At 40.7% G+C, this 23,662-nt stretch overlaps 1 protein-coding gene and 1 long non-coding RNA gene across 3 annotated transcripts in view; one reads left to right on the forward strand and one right to left on the reverse strand.

Annotated features, from left to right (window-relative positions):
• Nucleotides 1-23,662, reverse strand: part of LOC109551068 (uncharacterized) — a 254,777-nt gene that overhangs the window by 100,527 nt on the left and 130,588 nt on the right. The window lies entirely within an intron of this gene.
• The window catches only part of C1H1orf87 (chromosome 1 C1orf87 homolog), a 95,412-nt gene continuing 86,622 nt past the window's right edge, over nt 14,873-23,662 (forward strand). Inside the window, 1 exon segment of the mRNA XM_019942359.3 lies at nt 14,873-14,979. Coding sequence (XP_019797918.2) covers nt 14,873-14,979 — 107 coding nt within the window.

A 23,662-nucleotide genomic window follows, 5' to 3' on the forward strand; every position in this document is an offset into this window, starting at 1 on the left:
TGCGGTTGAAAAAGTCCCAAAACCATTTTTGACAAAGAGCCCTGATCTTCCTGATCTTTAATATCTACCAGACTATAAATAAAGCTGATATTTTTACTCTCATTTGACTCCTCTTTCAAAAATCTCCACCAGTTGGAATGCAGTACTTAGAAGCTTCTAGACTTCTGACGACAGAGACCAAGACGGTGGTGGTGTTGAGGGGCCAGGATTGGCTCCTCAGGATGATACTGGGATGGTCTTGGCAGACTCACTGCTCAGGAAAAGCACATGGGGATGTCAAGCGGAGCTCCTTTCTAGGAGATTCCTAGGGCACCAACCAAAGGAAGCAAGAGAAAATCCCAGTCACCAATGTCCTGAGCATACAGAGAAAAAGGTCCCACTCTACAGAAGCTCTATGGCTTCCCACAGAAATATTGGTTCTAAGCCTGCATAGCAGTCTTGGGTCCCATTAGATCAATGATTTTCAACCTGAGGGAGTAGCATCCCCACAATAAACATGGGGTGATGGATATTTTTATTGCCAATAAAAATATGGAATGGAAAATGCTCTTGGAAGCTAGTGCTAAATGTTCTTCACAGTCCTGCACAATGAAGAATGTTCCATCCAGAACGCCACTACTGTCCCCACAGAGAAACACAGCATTCACTTGAGGATGGGGATGATTCTTCATTCCTTCTTTTACTCTTTGATAAAGCATTTTCTGAGTTCCTTTGTGTCAGACCTTGGGTTAGAATCTATGGATCGGTTATTAAAGACACAGCCTCCCTAAAATTTCAAAGGATCCCAGTGGGTATTCCATTCATTCTCAACAACATGGTACTTTTGTTGATTTTCCTTTTCTCCCTTGAGGATATGGTAACTGATCAGGAAGCCACTTGAGGATAGCGCAGCCTTGTCACAGTCACAGATGAGGATGCCCACCAGGTGGATATTGATTACCTCCCAAGGGTGCTGTGGTCCAGTGCACTCAAAGCATCACACTCTCAAGAGACTCTAGCAGAGCCACATTCTGATTCTTATGGTGTTCATGCCAAGGTGGAGGGAAATAGCCTTCCTTTCTCTTGTGTGTTACACTTTGTCACCTACTTACCAAACAAGTGCTGCTTCTGTCTCTGTGTCTCAGAGTCTCTCCACATCATCTCCTTTACCATCTACTTCTAGCTATGTACAGTCTTGGGTATGTGGTGGGATACCTAAATCTCAACAAACACCATAATGTCCATCCTATTTCAAGCTAATTCCTAGATACCCACATGAAACCACTTTATCATATTCCTTCAGTAGCTCCTCTCTACCCCTGGAAAAATCCCTCATGCAAACCCACTACCTGAGGCCTTATTCACCAGGTCAGTACATCAGTTTAGACTCAAGCTGGAACACTCCCTCCCATTGCATAAGAGCTGAATCAATGTCCTTACATATGCTGATGAGAAAGAGAGAGAGAGATGGATAGAGGATAGATGATAGATATGATGTGATAAAACATCACATGTAAAAAGTTTGACACATACCAGGCTCTTAATTAAATTTAGCTGTTATCCTTAATACCTTTTTGGAGAATTCTGTTGTTATCAATGCCATTTTAAAGATGAGAAACTGAGGCTCGAAGTCACAGAGCAATTAGTTCATAAAGTTAGGATTCTAGCTTATTGATCTCTGACTCCAAAGCTCAGGCACTTCTGACTAGGCCATACTAGCTCTACATTCCATTCTCAAAATATCTTCCTTTTATGTAGATCATGTAACATGTTCACACCACATACAGGCGACTGTGTGTATACACATTTCATCAGTGTTCTTCTATCCCTAAGCATGGCTTTCTCTCTCATCACATTCTGATGAGGAGGCATCCTTTGGAAGATGTGGTCTATAATGACTAGACTGCAGCTTGCAGCTGAAGCCAAGTGAGGTGTCAGCTGTGTGTCGGCAGAGCTTATGCCCCATACAACATACACCAATTTGTGCTGCCCTAGAGATAATAACAGGCAGACTACAGAAATAAGTAGCTATCTTCCTCTCATTATACGTTGTGGGTGGATAAACCGTAAACAGTATTTCCTTCATTTGAAAGTTGTAAATGCAACAGATGGGGAAATTTCTGTTAATAGAGTATTAGAAGCCTTATGTATCTCTGTTTTGTTTGTAAATACAATCTTGTTCTGAATCACAGTGATTTTCTGCCAGTCTGGGTGTGGCGGACATTACTAGGCCTCCTCAGTATCCATGTCCTCTCCATTTCCAGACACACAGAGACCATACTTCCCAGGCCCCGCTTGCACTAGGAAGGGCCGCGGTACTCGTCTGGCCAATGAGCTGTAAGCAGAAGCAGTGCGTGTGTGGCTTCTAGAACAAAGTAACTTAGTTCCAGATGGGTAACCTTTCAGAACTTTTTTCTTGCCACAGCCATTGTGGAAGCCTGTGTTAACATGAAGGTGCCACAGCGTCCACAGAGACCAGACTGCGGAGCCAACCAACACACAGAGGATAATTGTCCTGGAGAATTGCCCGAATCCACGGCAGAATTTGCATAAATAAAAATAAACTTTTGACTTTTGTTTTCTTAAGCCACTGAAATGTAAATGTCGTCTCTTAACAACGTAAGAGACATAACTTGGACCCTCCTGACTAACGCTGTGGGTGAGGTCATTTCACTCATACCATAAAATAGCATACACATCCTTCTGTTCTAATCCAAAGTAATACATGCATTTTAATCCATACTCAACGTCTTCTACAAACTAGCCCAAATCTACCTTCCGAAATTACCTTCTACCATCCTCCAAGTGAAACTAAACACCATTCTTTGACCCCATCTCACAATTCCTTGCTCTTTTTTTAAATCCATGTTGTTCCCTTGCCTGGCATACTGTCTCTTCCCTTCACACATATCAAATCGCCATCTTTAAAAGGCCCAACTCATGTGCTAACTCTTCCAACGAAACCTTCCCTAATCCCACTATGCTGAAGTGACTTCTCCTTCCTTCAGATTTTCATATTTCTTGCTGCTCCTTCTACCTGTATATTTTGTATTATGCTTATTTTACACATAACATTATATTAGTTTCAGGTGCACAGCATAAAGATTTGAAATACGTATGTATAGTAAAATGATTACCCCAGGCTACTTAATTTCTATCACTGCACATAGTTACGTTTTTTTTCTTGTGATGAGAACTTTTAAGATCTACTCTCTTAGCAACTTTCAAACATACAACACAGTATTATTAACTATAGTCACCATTCTGTACATTATATCCTCATGACTTATTTTATAACTGGAAGTTTGTACTTTTTGACCCCCTTCACCCATTTCACCCACCCCCGCCCACCTCCCACCTCTGGCAACCACCAATCTGTTCTCTGTATCTATGAGTTCAGGGTTTGGGTTTTTTTTTAATTTTTTATTTCTATTTTTAGATTCCACAAATAAGTGAGATCATACAGGACTTGTCTTTCTTTGTCTGACTTTTTTCATTGAACGTAATGCCCTCGAGGTCCAGCTATGTTGTAGCAAATGGCAAGATTCCCTTCTTTTTTATGACTGACTAATATTCATACATATGTCAAATCCTTTGCCTGTTTTTTAATTGAATTAATTATATTTTTATTGTTGAATTATATACTGTAATGTTTTAATGTGTGTTGCCGGAACTCTTTTTCTATTACTAGAGTATGTTATTTTTACTATATGTTTTTAAATGGCATGTATGACACATACAATTTTGTAACTTGGTTTTTAAATTTAATATATCGTGATCATCTTTACATGTCTATGTCTAATTACGTCACTTCCGATGACTGCTCTGTGGTTCATTACATGAATGTTCCATAATGCTTCTTTTTTTTTAACATCTTTATTGGAGTATAAAATCTAATACTTTAAATTAGATTTAAAGTCCATGGGACTTTCCTGGTGGTCCAGTGGCTAAGATTCTGCACTCCCAATGCAGGGGGCCTGGATTCTATCCCTAGTCAGGGAACTAGATCCCACATGCCGCAACTAAGAGTTAGCATGCCACCACTAAAGTTCCCACATGCCACAACGAAGGTTGCGCACATAGCAACGAAGATCTCACATGCCACAGCTAAGACCTGGCGCAGCCAAATAAATAAATATTTTTTTTAAAAAGTTTAGGGCTTCCTTGGTGGCACAGTGGTTAAGAATCCGCCTGCCAATGCAGGGGACAGGGGTTCAAGCCCTGGTCTGGGTAGATTCCACATGCCGCAGAGCAACGAAGCCCGTGTGCCACAACTACTGAGCCTGTGCTCTACAGCCCGCAAACCACAACTACTGAGACCATGAGCCACAACTATTGAGCCCATGCACCACAACTACTGAAGCCCACATGCCTAGAGCCCATGCTCTGCAATAAGAGAAGCCACCGCAATGAGAAGCCCACGCACTGCAACGAAGAGTAGCCCCGCTCACCGCAACTAGAGAAAGCCCGCACAGCAACAGACCCAGCACAGCCAAAAAAAAAAAAAAAAAAAAGATTTAGATTTAAATACAGGATTTACTTAAAAGGAAAAGAAAAAAATGCCACACTGCATCTATATCTTTGAACACTTATACAATCACTTCTTTTTTTAACTGAGGTATAATTGACATATAACATAATAGTTTCAGGTGTACAACATAATGATTCTATGTTTGTATACATTGAGAAATGATCATTGGGAGTCCAGTTAACATCCATCACCACACAGAGTTACAAAATTTTTTTTCTTGGGATGAGAACTTTTAAGATCTACTTACTCAGTAACTGTCAAATCTGCAGTATGGTATTATAAACTATAGTCAACATGCTGTATATTATATTCCCATGACTTGTTTATTTTATAACAGGAAGTTTGTAGCTTTTGACCCCCTTAACCTGTTTCACCCACCCCACCCCGCCTCTGGTAGGCACCAATCTGTTCTCTGTACCTATGAGTTTGCTTTGCTTTGACTTTTTGTTTGTTTGCTTATTTGTCGTTTACATTTATTTATTTATTTGGCTGCGCCAGGTCTTAGCTGTGGCATGTGAGATCTTCGTTGCTATGTGCGCAACCTTCGTTGTGGCATGTGGGAACTTTAGTGGTGGCATGCTAACTCTTAGTTGCGGCATGTGGGATCTAGTTCCCTGACTAGGGATAGAATCCAGGCCCCCTGCATTGGGAGTGCAGAATCTTAGCCACTGGACCACCAGGAAAGTCCCATGGACTTTAAATCTAATTTAAAGTATTAGATTTTATACTCCATTTGTTCTATTTCTGTGGAAAATGCCATTGGGATTTTGATAGGGATTGCACTGAATCTGTGATTGCTTCATGTAGTATGGACACTTCAAGAATATTAATCTTTCCAGTCCTGTATTATGAATATTTATGAGCATACTTTACCTCTCCGATTGGTAATCTTGAGAGGGGCATTCAAATCTGATTCATCATCGTATCTTCAACACCTCAGTGTGGTACCTTAAAATTATGCCCAATAAATATTTAATAGATATAGATACCAGTGATACTAATACAGTAAGTTTTATCATAAAATCAACTTAGACCATTTGGGGGCTCTATCAAGAAGTGTTCCTTCTCTCAACCACTTTCTTACTTCCCACCAAAAAGAGGGAGCATTATCCCAATCAGGCCATTTTAGAAGTGGGTGGGGATACTGGGCATTGAAAAGTCCTACATCTACACAAGGTCCCTCTTCTAGGCCATGAAGCAGTATTAGGAAATGAAGCAGGTTTCCTTCTTTCCCCACAAGCATTCAGGAATTGAGGAGTTTATGGCACTTGGGTTTCATAGCTGGCAGTAAGAAGATTAGAACTGGGAGGACAGTCATGGCAGCAGCATTGACATTTATTGAGAATGTAGGGTGTGTCAGGACCTGTGCTAAGCACTTTATGTATACTTTATCACTTGTTCTTCCCAAGAGCAGCAGGGAGGTGTAGAACATGGTGGTGGTGCATAAGCACTGAAGCTGGACTGCATGTGTTTGAATCCCAGCCCTACCACTAAGTAACTGTATAATCTAGGACAAGGTATTGAATTTCCCTCTGCCTCAGTTTCCTCAATTGAAAACAATATTCCCTACCTCACAGAATTATTGTGATAATAATGTGTTGGTAAATAGAAAACACTTAGAAAAGGGTCTGCACATAAGTGTGTAACAAATATTGCTTTGAAAAAAAAGAATAATGTAGTTATTGTTATGATCCTCCTTTTACAGATTAGGATACCAAGGCATAAATGCTAAACCCATTGCCCAAGGACATGCAACAGTAAGTGGTGGAATTGATATTTGAACCCAACCTTCTGGTCTCAGAGTCAGTGTTCTTAATTCTACCATATACCCTCTTTGAGGCCTTCAGAATCACTGGGCATAACTTATGAGATTCCTTTCAACCTTGAAATTCTGTGATTTACAGATGTTAAAACTTAAAATCAGGTAATGTTCTTAACAATCCAGGGCAGAGGTGACCAGAATGGTCTTTCTGTGATTTAGAACTTCTAGTCTGCAGTCATTCTCTAGGACCTTTCATTAAGACCACATTTTTCTAGGACTCTTTTTTTATACTCTAGAGGTTAAAAATGTTGCTCCAAGGAGAAGATGCAATACTTTAGAGTCAGACAGATGTGAATTTGAATCACTGTTCTACCACTAATTTGCTGCAAGACCTTGGGCAAATTATTCAACCTCCTATCAGACTAACCTCTACCAGGTTCCTATACCTTGTAACTTGCTGGATACTGTCTCTTCCTTAAGGCTGAGGTCTCCTCCAACAATTTTGTTTATCTTTCTGCTATTGTCTCCTTTCTCTCAGTGCAACAATTCATTGGTTCAGATGAATTGGCCTAACCCAAACTAGGCCAACCCTAGTAAATGGAACCAAAGAATTCTAGGTTTACTGGTCTCTTGAATGGAAATAATATAAACTCATGAATTGTGGGGATAACTTTTTCCCATGGTCTGGGATCAGAAAACACCAACATATAGCATAGAAGAGAATAAATGAAGCCGATGTACACAGAGAAGCAGAGACAAAGGTTAAGAAAAAAAAAATCTCCATGTCCCTGACTGTGCCAGAGGCCTGAGTTCACTTCTGTACTCGAGTTTCATGAGAAATACCCCTTTCGCTATCATTGGCTTTAGTGGAATTTCTCCTATTTACCATCAAAAGTCCTGTCTAATCCAGCATTCTGAGACCAGATTCCTCAACAGAACAAAAAAATAAATAATATATCCCTTATAGGAACATTACTGAAATTAAATGAGATACCACACATAAGTGACTCATTCAGTGACTGACATATTGTAAATCTTGAATAGAAGATGCTATCTTTTGTTAAATGGTCTTTACTTATCATAATTCGTATTATGCTATTACAAATTATCCAACATATGTTTGTTTCCTTTCATATATTTAAAATATACTTATGATCACATACTACATGCCAGCACTGTGCTTAGAACTGGCCATACGATGAATAAGACATAATATTTACCATCAACAAGAGAAACCGAGTAGGGAAAAAAGATAATAAACCAGTAATTACAATTGAGAGCAATAAGTGTTAATGTTACAAACCAGGTTCATTTTGCAGATGAACAGCAAGCCAAAATGCTGAGACTCTGAAGTTTGCAGCAAAGAGGGTTTGTTCACAAGGCAGCCAAGCAAGGAGACAGAAAAACAAATCTCAAAACTACCTCCCCGCCCAGAAGGCAAGGGGCTTGGGGTATTTATGGGATAATGAATAATGAAGTGGTAGGCCTGAGGCATGCGGAGCGGAGAAAGGTGATTGGGAAAAGGTGCAACAATGGTTGTTCTGCGCAGGCGTAACTAAGAGCTATAAGCCCTCTGCACGTTCAAAAGATCACTGAGTGGACACTCGCGCATGCCCAGTTGAAGGGTCGGTGGTCTTATCGAGTCTTAACTGGCTCAGCTCAAACTAGACACAGCTGACTCCAAGTCCTAGAAAACAGCTCAGGCAAACATCTTATTGTTCAGGCTACATGCTGCTTGGAGGACATGCTGCTTGGAGAACAAGCAAATCTTAAAATAACCTTGATTAGTGAAGGCAGGTGAATTGGATTTAACCCATGGGTTCATTTAGACTGCTAGTTTACTGAAGAGAGCAGACCTACCTGCCTAGGGACACTGAGAATAGATAACTTCACAGAATTGGTAACATTCAATCTTATCTTGAAAGAAACAAGGTCATGAGGAAAACATTTCAAGCAAAAGCAACAACTTCTGCAAAGGCATGAGGGATAAAACTCCATGGGAGGTTTTTAAGGAACTGCAGGCAACTTGGTGCAGCTTCAGTTGGAGAGAAAGAGAGGGAGATGGAATTGGAGGAGTAACAGCCAAACCAAGGAGGCCATAAAAAAAACATGTGGGACTTCCCTGGTGGTGCAGTGGTTAAGAATCCACCTGCCAATGCAGGGGACTCGGGTTTGAGCCCTGGTCCGGGAAGATCCCGCATGCCAGGGAGCAACTAAGCCCGTGTGCCACAACTACTGAGCTTGTGCTCCAGAGCCCGCGAGCCACAACTACTGAGCCCATGTGCCACAACTACTGAAGCCTGCGGGCACCTAGAGCCTGTGCTCCACAACAAAAAAAGCCGCCACAATGAGAAGCCCGCACACTGCAACGAAGAGTAGCCCACGCTCTCCACAACTAGAGAAAGCCCACGCGCAGCAACAAAGACCCAACACAGTCAAAAATAAATAATAAATAAATACATTTATAAAGAAAGAAAGAAAGAACATGTATATCATCCTAAGGAGGAAGGCTAAAGACAAACCCTTACCATATACCAAATACTATCCTAAACGTTTGTTAATTCCTTTCAACCTTACATGATTGTAGGCATTGGTACTACCCATGAAGAAATAAAGTTACAGAAAGGCAAAGTACCTTGCCTGAAGTAACACCATACTAAGTGCTGAGCCAGATTTTGTATCCAAGCAGTTAGGCCTTCTTATGGATTGAATTATGCCTTAGTTAGTTGAAGTTACTATAACAAAAATACCATAGATTGAGTGGTTTAAACAACAACCATTTACTTCTCAAGTTCTGAAGTCTAGGAAGTCCAAAATCAAAGTGTCAGCCATTTCAGTTCCTGTTAAGAACCCTCTTCCTGGTTTGCAGAGGTACACTTTCCTGCTGTATTCTCACGGGATGAAGAGAAAGAGCTCTGGTCCCTTCTTTCCTCATAAGTGCACCAATCTCATGACCTCATCTAAACCTAATTACCTCCCAAAGTCCTCTCCCCAAATACCATCACATTGGGGGTTAGGGATTCAACATATGGATGGGGGAGGAGCATGAATATTCAGTCAATAGCAAATTGTATGCCCCCCAAATTCACACATTGAAATCCTAACCCCCAATATCTCAGAATATGACCTTATATGGAAATGGAATGACTGCAGAGGTAAGATGAGGTTATATTGGAGTCGAGTGAGCACGTATGTGCACACAGGGAGATGCCATATGAACATGAAGGCAGAAATTACAAGCCAAGGGAACACCAAATATTGTCAATAAACCACTAGAAGCAAGGACGCAGGCATGGAAGAGATTCTGCCTCACCGCCCTCAGAAGGCACCAACTCTGCTGACACCTTCTTGGACTTCTAGCTTCCAGAACTGTGAAACAATAAATTTCTGTTTTTAATCCACCCACTGTGTAGTACTTGTTATGGCAACACTAGTAAACTAATATAGGGTCCAAAGTCAACCCATCTACCCAAACTAATATAGGGCCCAAAGTCAACCCATGTAGTATGCTACATGACCTTGTTTTTCCAGAGCCATGAGAGCATTTTAAAGAGGAAAGAAGCTTGGCCATATTTGCATTCTGTTCTAAAATCAGCCTGCCCTCATTCATCTTTTTACCTGACATCCTCCATTAGTCATAAAGATCATTGGCTTGGGTCCTGTATGTTTATTTGGCAAAAAAAAAAAATAAGTATAATACCCCATATTCTTTGCAACACAGCTCATCTTACATTCGTATTTGTCCCTTCTCTTTTTGGACAGGGACTTCAATGTAAAATGCCTCAGTTTTATAGATCTTTGAATAAACTGTTCAAAAGAGCAGTGTTTTATCGCTTCCTATTTATAATCTCATTCTGTTCTGACTTATATGGGCAAAAACCAAACACTGGAGACAATTTTTTCCTCTTCCTTAGTCTGTTTGATGGTAAATGTAAAATCATGAAGTTTTAGGTGGGGGCATTCTTTGGTCCCCTTATTACAGCTATTCATCTTTATGGGGGGTGAAGGGGAGAGAGCTGACTCTATTGGATGGAGATGTTTCTCTGGAATCTTTCTCTGGTGACTCGTAATCTAAAGCTGTTGAATTCTAGGAAGGCAGTTTTAACCGCAGTATTTAATCTTGCAGAGACGTTTATTGCATAGCTTTTTGTTTTGTCTTGTTTAATATAAACCACCGGAGAGATGTTTCCTGGTTATGTCATTTCATAAAGCAGAGTGTGAAGTAAAAAAAAAAAATCCCGGATAAGAAAAGGCCATTCCTTCTTAAGAATTCTGTCACAGAATCTGCTTCTCTAAGGGACTTAGAGCCTTAAAGCAATGCCAATAAAAACATTAACATTAATAGTAACAATACTAACAACAATAATGGCTAACTAACACCCACAGAGGAGGTGTGGAGTTGCGGTTATAAAGGCTACTTCTAGAGTCAAACACACCTAGATTTTCTTTGCAGCTCTGACTGTAGTTATTGCTTGTCTCTACCTTAAAGATAAAAGAGTTAAATTGTTTGTTCAAGGTCACTTGGCTAGGAAATGGCAAATCAAAGGCTCCCTGGGGTCTGAAAAAATATATCAAATTTCATCTAAATACCTCCAAACTGATAGAACAGCTGCATTATGGAAAGCCTCCCTCCAATGCCATTATGTTTCTAGTTAGCATTTATAAAACCTCTAAGTCAAGATAAGGTCAAAGGATAGTCTTTAGTAGAATATCAGAATTGATCAAGATCAATTTACTCCATCAAGCTTTATCACAGAATTTATAGTGAAACTTAAAATGTCATTCAATCTTTTAACTGCGCCCCACATATAAACCTTAGCAACATGAAGTTTAAGAGTCTCTGTATTAGTCAGAACTCTCTGGGTAAAGATTAATGAGGCCCATCTCAAAATATCCTAAGTAAAAGGGAAATTTATCTCTCCTCTGTTTGGGAATTCTAGACTCTAGCTTCAGGTATAGCTGGATCTAGGCTCTTTGTCTTGTCACCTTTCACACACTGGCTCTATTTTCAGTTCTGATCTGGCTTCCTCCTCTTCTACTGAGAAAAAGGTAGTATGTGTTGATATAGATCTCTGCCAGCAGCCTCAACACCTTATCCTCACAGGTTACTAAGCTGTGGGCAGATAGAAGACTTCTTTATCCTCTGATATCTGTGTACTAGTCATTGATGAGAACTGTTCAGCCTATTCAAGCCATAGAGTATGACCAGGTCTATAAAGAAGTAGATCCTTCAGTGGCATTGCATTCATTTCTTATGGCTGTTATAATAAATACATTATCACAAACTTGGTGGTTTATAACAACACAAATCGGAGGCCAGATGCCCAAAAGCAGTCTCACTAAAGTGAGACTAAAGTCTAGGGATCAGCAGGCTGTGGTCCCTTCTGGAGGCCCTAGAGGCGAATCTGTTTCCTTGCCTTTCCTAGCTTCTGGAGACCACCTGCATTCTTTGGCTCAGGACCTCTTCTTCAAATCACTCGAACCCTTTGCTTTCAAGGTCATATCTCCTAGTTCCTCTTCCGTAGTCAAATCTCCTACTGCCTGCCTCTTTTAAGGACATTTGTGATTATAATGGACCCACTTGGATAATCCAGGATAATCTCCTCATCTCAAGATCCTTAACTTAATCACATCCGCAGTCCCTTTTGCCACAGAAGGTAACATTAATAGCTTCCAAGGATTAGGATGTGAACATCTGGGGGGCCATTACTCAGCCTACCACAAGCGTCGTCCTGGAAGATATGATAACTGATGCAAACAGGCAAAGAAAGACACGTTTTATAAAAGAGAAACCAAATTATACAGAGAATGGAGAAATCCTTTTCAGCTTCTGGGATCTGGTTTGGCTTCTTGACAGATAATTATAATGATGAGAGCCAACATTTATATTGCTCTTTACGTGTCAGGCATTGTTCTAAATGCCTTATTTATATAACTCAATTAATCTTTACAAAACATCACCCTCATTTTATAGAAGATGAAACTAAGGTATAAAGACATTAAGTGACTTGAGTAAGATCACATTGAAATAGTAGAGCCAGGACTTGAACCCAAGGTATCTGATTCCCAGGCACATACTTTTGGCCATTTGAGATGGAACTTAAAGAATGGAGAGCAGGCTGACACAATGAGGAAACAGAAGGTTATTGTAGACAGAGGGAAGAGAATGAACAAAGGCACAGGGGCAGAGAAATGAAAGGCAGATTCAGGCCAGTGAGTGGACCAGGTTGAATGGAGTTTAGCAAGTCTGGGAGAAGTAGTGGGATAGCAAGTTAGGTCTAGCTTGAGGCCAGGGCACAGAAGACTTTGAAACCATGGACATCCTCCATGGCTGATGGGAGGCCTTTGAGACATTGGACTAGAGGAGGGGGCTTATCAGAGTTGTACCTTGGGAGGACTGATCTGGTGACAACGTGAAAGCTGGACTGGGGGAGTGAGAAGGGAGCTGCCCCCTCGCCTCTACTCCCCTGGCACTTTGTATATCATAGAATATGCCCGTATGTCTTGCCCACTAGAGAGTGAGCCCTAGAGGGGAGCCCAGTATATCATCCATCTCTGGCAGCATGTGCCAGTAGATGATACAGTAAAGCACAACACACAGCACAGCTAGAGGGCAGGAGGCAGGGGTTGTGGATGCTGGGACTGCTCCTGCTGCTAATGGAAATAACACCATTCTGGAGTCAGTTTAAAGTGCCTTTACCCACATTTGCTGAAAACTTTTAGCATAATAAAGAATGCCTAGAAATTTTGGATATATGTAGGTTTATATTCAAATCTTGCCTCTGTCAATTACCTCCGTATGGTCTTGGGTAATTTCTCAATACCCCAAGCCTTGTATTCTTAATCTTTAAAATCGAAATAAAGTTATTTTATTGGTAATTGTTAACTTATAAGGTAATATTTATCTGGCTCAAATGAAGGATGTGGCGAATGAAGTGTGGATATCACTCGAAATTATTTTTTTTAATATTCTTATTTAATTGCATCACCAACTTACCTTTATGCCCCTGTTAGTACTTTTCCTCCATTTTGCAGTTGTGACACTGAACCTCAGGGAAAAGAAGGGATTTATCCAAAGCCATACAGTGGAAGAGCCTGGATGTGAAGCGACAAGTGTAAGATTCCCAGCTGCGTCCACACTTCATGAAGGAAAATGAAGCTTAAGGGAAAGAGCGGGACAGGCGTGACCACACAAGTGAGAGAGATGGACTTCAAGAAGGACGCTCACAGATCTTCGAGGAAGTTCCAAAGACCAGGTTTGAAAAAAACATCCAGACTGTTCGCCTCTCAGCAGCCACACCCTGGGCACCCGCGGAGAAGGCCCCAGCCTCCCGCAGGTGGGCGATCTGGTCCCCGCCCAGCAACAGCCCTCTGCGTCCTTAGCGACCGGGGGCTGGTGCAGCCTCCGCCCAGGAGCGGGGCCCTGTGATTGGCCCGACTCCTGGGCTCCGGTCTCCCGCCCCACCCCGGTCCCCACAGGCTTCCGTAGGTCGGGATCCTGGGGCGAAGCACTGACCACGCACCCCTGAGCCGCCCGAGCGGTAAGGCCGCCCCCTCTGAGCTCTCCAGGGAAAGGATTGACACGCAGCTGCTGGGTAGAGAGGACCCCCATAATCACAAATTCTGGTCCTTGAAGTTTCCAGATAGCTTCAAAGAAATTGTAGGGATGGGGCTACCCTCGCAGAGCAGGTCCTATTGCTCACCACACACTAAGTGAAGCTAGGGTTTGGGGAAGAACCCTGGTCTACTTATCAGACCAGAGTACTGGAAACAGGTATGCTCTCACTCGCTGTGTGACCTTGGTCAAATAACACCCTCTCTGGGCCTTGGTTTCCCAATCTGTAGAGGGAGCATTTGGATTAGAATGATTTCTAAAAGCCTTTCAATCTCTGAGAGCCTCTGATAGGGAATGGTTAGCCTGGGACCAGGTTTATAGAACTTCTAAGTTTCCCCTGGCATCACAGCTGTTTAAACATGCAATGAATATCTAGTGCTGGATCTCAATTTTAGATCCACTGCATTGTTGCAGAAACAGATCAGTGATAACGAGAAAAATCCCCTTTTCTATGGACAGTGCTCCTTCAGATGCATGATCTCATTGGCTTATCCCTGAATCCAGAGAGCAGAACTGGAATTATTCTGGTTTCATAAATAGGGAAACTGAGCTTCAAAACTGAATTTGAGTTCTTCACACGTCCCTCTAAAGCCCTGGTTTCCTCTCTGACCTCACAAGAATCCTGTCACTTGACTTGTAGTACAGGAAGGCAGCGTCACCGAATGGCTGTCAACCAGTTTTGCAGCCCTCTTAGGTGGAATTCCCAACTCTGCTAATTACTGTTATGTGATATTGGATAAGTTACTTAGCTACATTATGCCTGTTCCCTCAACTGTAAGACAAGAATGATAATAGTAATTAAGAGTGTCTTTCTCATGATTTTATTAGAAATACTGAAATAATAATATAGGTAAAGCACTTGGTCTCGCTATTATTATTGTTGTTGTTATTATTGACAAGGATGCTACAGTTGCCTAGTGGAAAATCCAGAGAAAGAGTTTTACTTATTTTCCACCCCCAAGGATTTGAAGAGGTTTTGAGAATTATGTCTTCAGTTTGGGAGACTGCCCCTGGATCAAATGCAATGCCTGAGATGATGGTGACAATCATTGGAAGTAAACACTTTCGATACCTTGTGGAGAAGCCAAAGATGTAAGTTTACTATTTGAAAAATACCTGTTTTGCTTGGATGATAATGAAGTTTTTTCTTTAATCCAGAAATTTACATTTTAAAAACACTGTCCATGGAAAATTAAGTCATTAAGATGAAACAGTAAAAGTAAAATAGTGTTGATAACTTCTACGCACAGTGTTTTCCTAAAGTTTTCATCTTTGTAATTCCCCATACTCCTTAATTACTTGGGCTGATTTTCCAAATAGATGGGAAATATAAGCATTGAGACATTTATAAATATTAATGGAGCATTGCTGCTTCTTCTCATCAGGTTTGTAATCTACCACATTTAGTCATTTTGGGGGGGTGGGGAGGGAGAGGGGAAGGTTGTTAATCAAATTGTTATGAATTAAAGGAGTGGGATTGGTAATGAGTCATCAATTGTAAGAGTTTCACTTACTTTTCTTCATAATCCATACTCCTCCAATAGGGGCTTCTTAGAACATAACTAAGAGGGCTTTCTTCCTCTAAACTCATCACAGTCACACTTGAAGGGGGACATTCATATATCGCTAAAATTCTCTAGATGTTTGGCACAGAAAAGTATGACCAGTTCTTCCTTCCAGAGTTTTGGTGGTTTGCATAAGAAAAAGAAGATACTAACCCTGCCTTTCATCTAGTAGATATTCCATAAATAGCAGCCTGTTAATAATTGCCTTTCCCTCCTAAAATGATTTCCTTAGTTCTTTCCTCTATTTCAGAAACCCACAGACCAAAAAAATAGAGAAACATAAAGATCTAACCTCATTGAACATAGGTTCAGAAAGCAGTGGACACCAAACCTGGCTATCATCAGAATCACCCAGAGAGTCCTTAAAAGTAAAGATGTGGGGTTCAACCCAAGACCTATTAAATCAGAATCCCTGAAGATGAGGCCATGAGGACTACTGTTATGGAGTATAGGCTTTAGAAGAGCAAATGGGCTTTACCTCCCCACCAATCAGTACGGTTGCCCCAAGAGATTCCAAAGTGAGTACTGTAATCAATTAGTAATGTCTGTCATGGCACAGGAAGTGAGCTTTGCAGCACGTGAGTCATACATTTGAGATCCCTACAGACCTGAGAGATGTGAGTTTGAATCCTGGCTCTGTGCCTTCCTAGACTTCTGACATTGAGAAAGTGAGTTAACATCTCTGGCCTCAGATTCTATCAAGTGGGGATAAAATCCATCTATCTAGTAGTGTTGTTGTGAGGATCAAATGCGAAAAAGTATGCAAAACATCTTTCCAGTGCCTAGAAGTATATTCAACGTGCTTAATAAATGGTTCTGCTACTATTATTGAGGCAAATCTTTCCATGGATACAAGACATTAAGTAAAAAATCAAATCTCTTTCTATGAAACACTTGGCATCCCTTTTATATTCTATGCCAGGTTATCTCTGTTTTGTAGATGAAGAAACTAAGATACTGTGATAAGTGATTATTTCAAGATCTGCTGATCTTGACAAATCCCAGTCGTTGTCCAGAAAAGTGAATAAGATCAGTTGGAATGCCTTGCTCAATTCTCCTTCTACCTGGAAGACATTGCTAGTCTACTAATTTCCATTCCTCTTTGAGGTTGTTTGTTTAACCCCTTCATCCCCAACCCCTTCCTTTTTCCAGGGGTATCAGAGTCTAATACGTTCCTAATGGGGGTGGGAGGTGGGGGAAGCATCCTTGTCCTTTTAAAGTAGAGAAAAATTCCATCTGTCTTATAAGAAGGTACCTGTATTTATTTCTCTTTATTCTTTAAACTTTAGATTCAGGAATTAAGAGTACATTACGTCAACTACATTAATTGGAAATAAAAGACAGTTCTGTTTCTTCTATGACACAGACAATAAAACAATTGTTATTTTTTTAATATTAAAATAAGTTTTCTCTTTCTGTTTCTATGGACTTGATGTTACTGTTGCTGGAATGACATAGGACAGTTAACAAGCTTTCCTAAAATATTTTTGTATGGTTCAAAAATAAATAACTCTCAAGAGGCTTCTTGTTGCTGAGTTAAAGACAGACCCACTGCTACCATGCCTTTGCATGTTCCAAAGTCTGACTCTAAAAAACATTTTAATCATACTACATCTACACCTTTCAGCCAGGGCTTCAAGAAGGTGTTTTCTTTGGGGTAAATCAGTTGAGCCCATAAATTAAAAATGTACATAAGAAACATAAGTAAAAGCCAAAAGAAGAAGAAGTTTCTATAAGGAAAATCTGGATTAAAAAAATTACAAATTAATAATGGATGGAAAAATAGAACTATTCTCGTGTAACCACATTTAGTTCAGATTTCTTATAGGATGTGTGGAAAAGATGGATAGTATATCAGAGAAGTGATCTTCAAGGTACAAATCAGTCTATTAGTTTGCTAGGGCTGCTGAATGAAAATGTCATAAACTGGGTAGCTTAGACCAACAGAAATGTATTGTCTCACAGTTCTGGAGACTAGTCAGCCAAAACCAAGGTGTCAGCAGAGCCCTGCTCCTTCTGAGGTGCCCAGGAAGGATCCTTCTGTTCCAGGTCTCTCTCCTTGCCTCTCCCTATATATGTGTCTGTGTACAGATTTCCTCTTTTCATAAGGGCACCAGTCAGTTGGCTTATAACTCTACTACTCTAGCATGGCTTCATCTTAACTAATTTCATCTGCAGTCACCCTATTTCCAAATAAGGTCACATTCTGAGATACTGGGGGTTAGGACTTCAATATATGAGTTGGCGGGGAGGCACATAACCCATAACAACCAGTCTCCCATTTTACAGATGAGGTGAGACAACTGAGGCCTCAGTGAACTTAAAGTCAGGCCACTTATTAAGAATTAAGACTGGAATAGCACTCCCTCCATCTTTTTTTAGTTAAGCCTGGACACTTACTAACAGGAGATGAACGGAAAATACTCAATGCCTACTTAGAATACATATTTTTCACAAAAAAGATCAAGGTACAGGCTTAAAGAGTAAAGCAGGTGTCCCTCAGTTTGTGCCATCATCATTTTCCTCATATATCCCTACACCAGCCTTCCAACTCTGCTCCCTGTCTCTAATCTCATTCTCTCATTCACTCTCTGAATCCTTGTTCCTCAAAGGGTAGTCTATGGACCATCAACATCGACCTCACCCGCGAGTCTGTTAGAAATGCAGACTCTCAGGCCCCTCTCCAGACATACTGAGTCAGAATCTGCACTGTTGTCAATTCCCAGGTGAGGCCTATGCAACATTCGTGTTTGAGAAGCCCAATTCTCAAGTATAGCTATAGCACCGTCTTTGTAAAATGCAAATCTAATGAATTGCCGCCATCACCGGCCTCAGATTTGCCTGCTTCCCTCCCTCTGTGGGCTCCCATAGCATTCGTAGGGATTATTGCACTCTGACAATTTCCTGTGCATTTCTGTGTTCCCCCCATTTACCTGTAAATTCTACGTGCACATCTGTACCCTCAGCACTGAGTGCAAAGTCTTGTACATATTGAAAGCCTAATGAATGAATTAGAGTACAATAGATGCCAAGAAAAGGAAAGATCTAGAAAGACAATTCTTAGTGCTTTAAACACAAGTCTAAAGGCCCATGTTGCTAAAATAACACGAAGATATTACTATGGAACCCTGATGAGTCATCTGATAGCTGATCCAGAAGAACATATATGCCAGTTGACTTGAGACAAATATCTCATTTTCTAAAAGGAGATAAAAGTTGGTAATGAAATCACAGAACTTGAGGCTTGTGGACAATCCCTGGCAAAATTACAGGCCAAAGAATTAAATATATTAGATGTGAGAACAAAACACAAAGGTGATGGTCACTAAGGGTTGGTGCATGTTGACTAAAAAACAGAGCATGCTAAACTGACCACATTCTCTTTATTGATGAGGTTACTGCAGTGCAGATGAAGGGAATTAACCACAGTATTGGTTAATTTCAGTGAGTCATTAGGCACATTTTTCTCACAAAGCCTTGAAATAAGGCAGAAAATTCTGGACTGAATAGTATTAAGATAGGCGACATACCAACCTGGTAGTGACTGAACAACGGATGTAAACACAATGTGTCGGAGGTGGAGAGGTTGAGAGGATTTATGTGTGACCCTGTTCTTAGTCAACATTTTTTGAAATCCCCAACTGAAGGAAGATAGACAAATCACTTTAGTAAACGGTAAGTAGTAGAATGCTGGGAAGACTTGGCAGGAAAATGAGCGAAAACTAGCAAGATAAAATCAAGAGAAATATATGTAAAGTATGTCTTTAGATAAGGGTACATGTAAGTGATTATATAGAATAAATGTTTGGGTTTTACTTGCTGTGAAGTAATAGAATACGTACTGGTCTCTGAGAATTCCCTGGCAGTCCACTGGTTAGGATTCCTTGCCTTCACTGCCTAGGGCCCGGGTTCGATTCCTGGTTGGGGAACTAAGATCCCGAAAGCTGTGCGGTGCAGCCAAAAAATAAAAAATGAAAAAAAATTTTCAATTTAAAAAAAGAATACATACTGGTCTCTGCTCCCACCCAGCTCCTGGCATGGAGCTCCTAAAACTCTCACAATTTCCTAAGAGATAAGAGTACTAGGAGTATCATTTGTTCTACTATTTAATCTTTGACCCTGGCTCCTGACACAAAGCTCCTAAAGCCCTAAGAATTTCCTGAGTGATAAGGTGTCTTTTGTTCTAATGAGGATACTCTTGGTGGGATCCTGGGTGGCTCCAGGATGGAGGTTGGTCACGAGAAAGACCAAGCCATGATTAAAAGCTTGGAACTTTCAGCGCCTGACACCACCCTATCCTCCTAGAGGGAAGCGAAGCTGGAGACTGAGTGAATGATTGATCATAACTACATGATGAAGCCTCCTAAAAATCCCAAAGGTATGGGGTTCAGAGAGCATCTAGGCTGCTGAACACATCTATGTGCTGGGAGGGTGTTATGTCTGTAGAATGCATGGAAGTTCCATGCCCTTCCTCAAATACTTTGCCCTCTGCATCTCTTCCATCTGGCTGTCCCTGAGTTGTATCCTTTTACAGTAAACCAGTTATCTAGCAAGTAAATGGTTTTCCTGAGCTCTGTGAGGCACTCTAGCAAATTCATCAAACCTGAGGAGGGAATTGTGGGAATCCTAATTTATAGCCACCCTGTCAGAAATATAGGTACCAACCTGGACTTGTGACTGACACCTGAAGGGGGCAGGGCAGTCTTGTGTGACTGAGCCCTTAACCTGTGGCATCAGTGCTAACTCCAGGTAGATAGTGTCAGAACGGAATTGAAATGTAGGACCCTCAGCTGATGTCAAAGAACTGCTTGGAGTTCTTTGATGACCAGTAGTGTGTGGTAGTAGTAGAGAGTAGAGTGGAGAATAAAATGGAGGGTTTTCCCCTGTACACTTGGGTTTAAGCTCAGCATGAGCCAAAGGTGTCCAGATAGAGGAATGGGGGGTGGGGCAGGAGGCAGGCATCATACTCAGAACTAGACCTGTCACCTGGGAGTACTATGCTTCATCCTGGATGCCACATTTTAGGAGGGATCCTGGCACACTAAAGGTGCAAGCACTAAAGGGGTGGCATTATGGAAGCTCCAGGGTGTGACAAGTGGCCTAGGGGAACATTTATAGAATCTGGAAATTGAGTTGTTAAATAAAAGAGGAATTGGGTCCCTTTCAAGAAACTCCTGTGAGTAGAGATGCTTCTGGTGCATAAAGTTGGACTCTATAGTTCCTTCCCATGCCAAGAATCAATGACCCAAAGCATTTTATTCCACAGTTACATTGCTGTTGGTATAGAATTGCTAAGCACAGGGGAAGCTGACTCCAAGATGTTATGGGAAAGAATAGCAAATATTTGTAATAATGTACATTGATGTTTAGAGCCAATAAATATAAAATTCTTTATTTTTCCACATGACTCTCATGGAGCCCATATTCTGTCACTTTTTAATCCCTCAAAGCCCTTCACATTAATACAATATTTTTGAGTTTCTTGAACTCTTTTAAAGTGTTAATGTTAACAGTTTTAGAAATTAATGCATGTATGGAATTGACATCTTTTCAGTTAACAAACATTAATTGAGTACTTGCTGAGTGTCAAGCCTTAGGGACACAGCAGGTTACCTAAAATCCTAGTGATGGGAGACATACAACGAACAGGTAAACAATGGCCATTCGAGTGAGGATAGTGCAATGAGGAAAAATAGAGGAGGGTCATAAGGGTATATGGAATCACAAGGGACGTTTCCAGAAGGCGTCTCTAAGCAAATGGCATTTAACTGAGACTGTGTAGAGATGAGTCAGAACTACCCAATGAGACTTATCCATGGTTAACTAGCAGTGAGCTGGCTAAGACTAGCCCAACTCTATCCCAGTGGGTGTGGCTCACCAGATTCCAACTTTCCATAAAACTAGTAGTTTCTTCTTCCCTCTCCTGCCCCAGAAGAAGAGGCTGCAACTTCCCACAGACCCCAAGTTCTCCAGATACTGAACATTTGGCTTTCCCTAACAACTGCTACAAATAGCACCTAAGTTGAGCATCTGGAGTCTAAGCAGATTTTTTTGGTACTAGGTTGTCTTATGCCTGCTTCATACAAAGTGCCAAAGTGTCACTTCCCAGGAGCACAGCACCCAGAGATCAGGGCAGCTGCATAGCTGCTGATTTTCCACCCATGAGAGTCAGTCTGTACCAAGCGACACCACAGGTGTTCATCACCATCCCCGTGCCTCCACAGTTCTACACAGAGAGTAAACTATGGAGCAAGGAAGCTAGAGTTGGTGGAGCTAGTGAACAAGGGGAGGGGCGTAGGAAGTGAGATCAGGGAGGCCCTCGGGGCTCAGATCATGGGCCACGTGGCCCCTGGTAGGAACTCTGGATTTGTTCTATGTAGAATGGGAAGACATTGGAAAATTGAGAGCAGTGGAGGACACAATCGAATTTATGCTTTCTAAAGGATGGTTCTGGCTGCTGAGTGGAGTATAAACTGGAAGAGGCATGAGTAAAATGAGAGAGACCATTTAGGGAGTCATTATGGTAATCCAGGCAGGAGATGGTAGCAATAATCAATTATAGTCCCTACATAAAGCCTGGATAAACTTTGTGATTTAAAAATTCAAATACCTACTTCTTCTTTTTTTTTTTTAAAGAAATAACTAATTGTAATACTTTATCTTTGTTTATTGTATTTCTTGCTATATAATCTACATATTACCTTACTATCCATGAACTCAATCTGTCCCTAAAACAGAACGATATCAGAGCACAAACAATTGTCTATGTTTTCACAAGTTCAAAGAAATGAAGTAATATGCTAAAAATCATACTCCTCCTATGCCCTTTCCACTGTTTTTTTCCTTTTTTATTAACCTCCTACAATAGGTTTTAAGCTATTATTATTATTCTAAACACTGTGAGAAGTAAAAAGGAGCATGAGATACTGTTTGGGACATAAGCCTCCAGCCCAAGACATAGGCATAGAGCTTTAAATTAGAGTATAGGGCTTTATGTGAGTAAATGTCAAATCAATGGTATAAAAAACAGGTGGCCATTGATCTTAAATCTTGAGACTGTGAGGTAAAAGTTGTTACTTTACCATTTGAAATCCTACACTTCCAAAAATATAATAAATAGTAAAAGGCAAAAACAAAACACTATTTACAACATATATGACAGGAAAAAATTAATCCTCTTAATGTATAAAGAGCCCTTACAAATCAATAGGAAAAAGATGATCAGCCCAGTTTCAAAAACTGGCAAAAGATCTAGACAGGCAATTCACAAAAGAAGAAATAAAAATGAACACTAGATATATATGTATGGTTGGGGAAGTGGGGTGGGGAATTAACCTGAGTGGTAATGAAAGAAGTTTAAACAACAGTGAGATATTATTTTCTAACAATCAAATTGGAAATGTTTTTATAATGGAAATACCAAGGTTGACAAGGGTTTAGGAAAAAGAGTACTCATATGCTATTGTTTTTTAGATATACTTATAAAAAGCCTTAAAAGTGTATGTACTTTGGCATCAAATCACCACCTGTGAATCAATTCTGTGGAAATAATTATGGGTAGATGTAATGGTTTGGTTTCAAAAATGTACACAAGCATATACAAGTCTGGGTCCAGTAGGAAACAGATTACATAACTCAAATTAGGATGATTCTAGGAGGATTTGTTTACAAGAGTAAAAGAATTGCAAGATATAATACAGGAATCATGGGCTAGCAGCTGCAAGGTCTGCAGAGATTGGAAAAGGGGAATGTTATTGAGATGGAAGCATTCTGTAACTCAGGCCACCTGGAGAAAATAGTGACCTTTGGGCAGAAGACACAAGTAGCTTGAGACACTCTTGCAGGGAGAACCAGTCTCCTGCCAGGGCCAGAATCAGAAGACATGGGAGCTGACCAGCTGATCAGTCCACAAAGCTCAGCTTCTCAGGGTGGATGAGGACACAAGGAAGTCGGAGAAAAGGAGAATGTCCAGCAGAGAAGCAATATTTAAACTAGTAAAAATTTGAGAACAGTAAATGTTCCCAAATAATAGAGGACTAGTTAAATAAACTCTTGTATATCTATACAATGAAATACTATCTAGACACTTTAAATGTTCTTGTGGATACATAAACATTGATGTGTAAGGTATCCACATTATATTGTCAACTGGAAAAATTTTAAAAGATCACAAAACTGTATAATCCTAGTTTGGTTTAAGAGCAAAACAA

The sequence above is a fragment of the Tursiops truncatus genome, chromosome 1 (genome assembly GCF_011762595.2).
Source record: "Tursiops truncatus isolate mTurTru1 chromosome 1, mTurTru1.mat.Y, whole genome shotgun sequence".
NCBI classification, from domain to species: Eukaryota; Metazoa; Chordata; class Mammalia; order Artiodactyla; family Delphinidae; genus Tursiops; species Tursiops truncatus.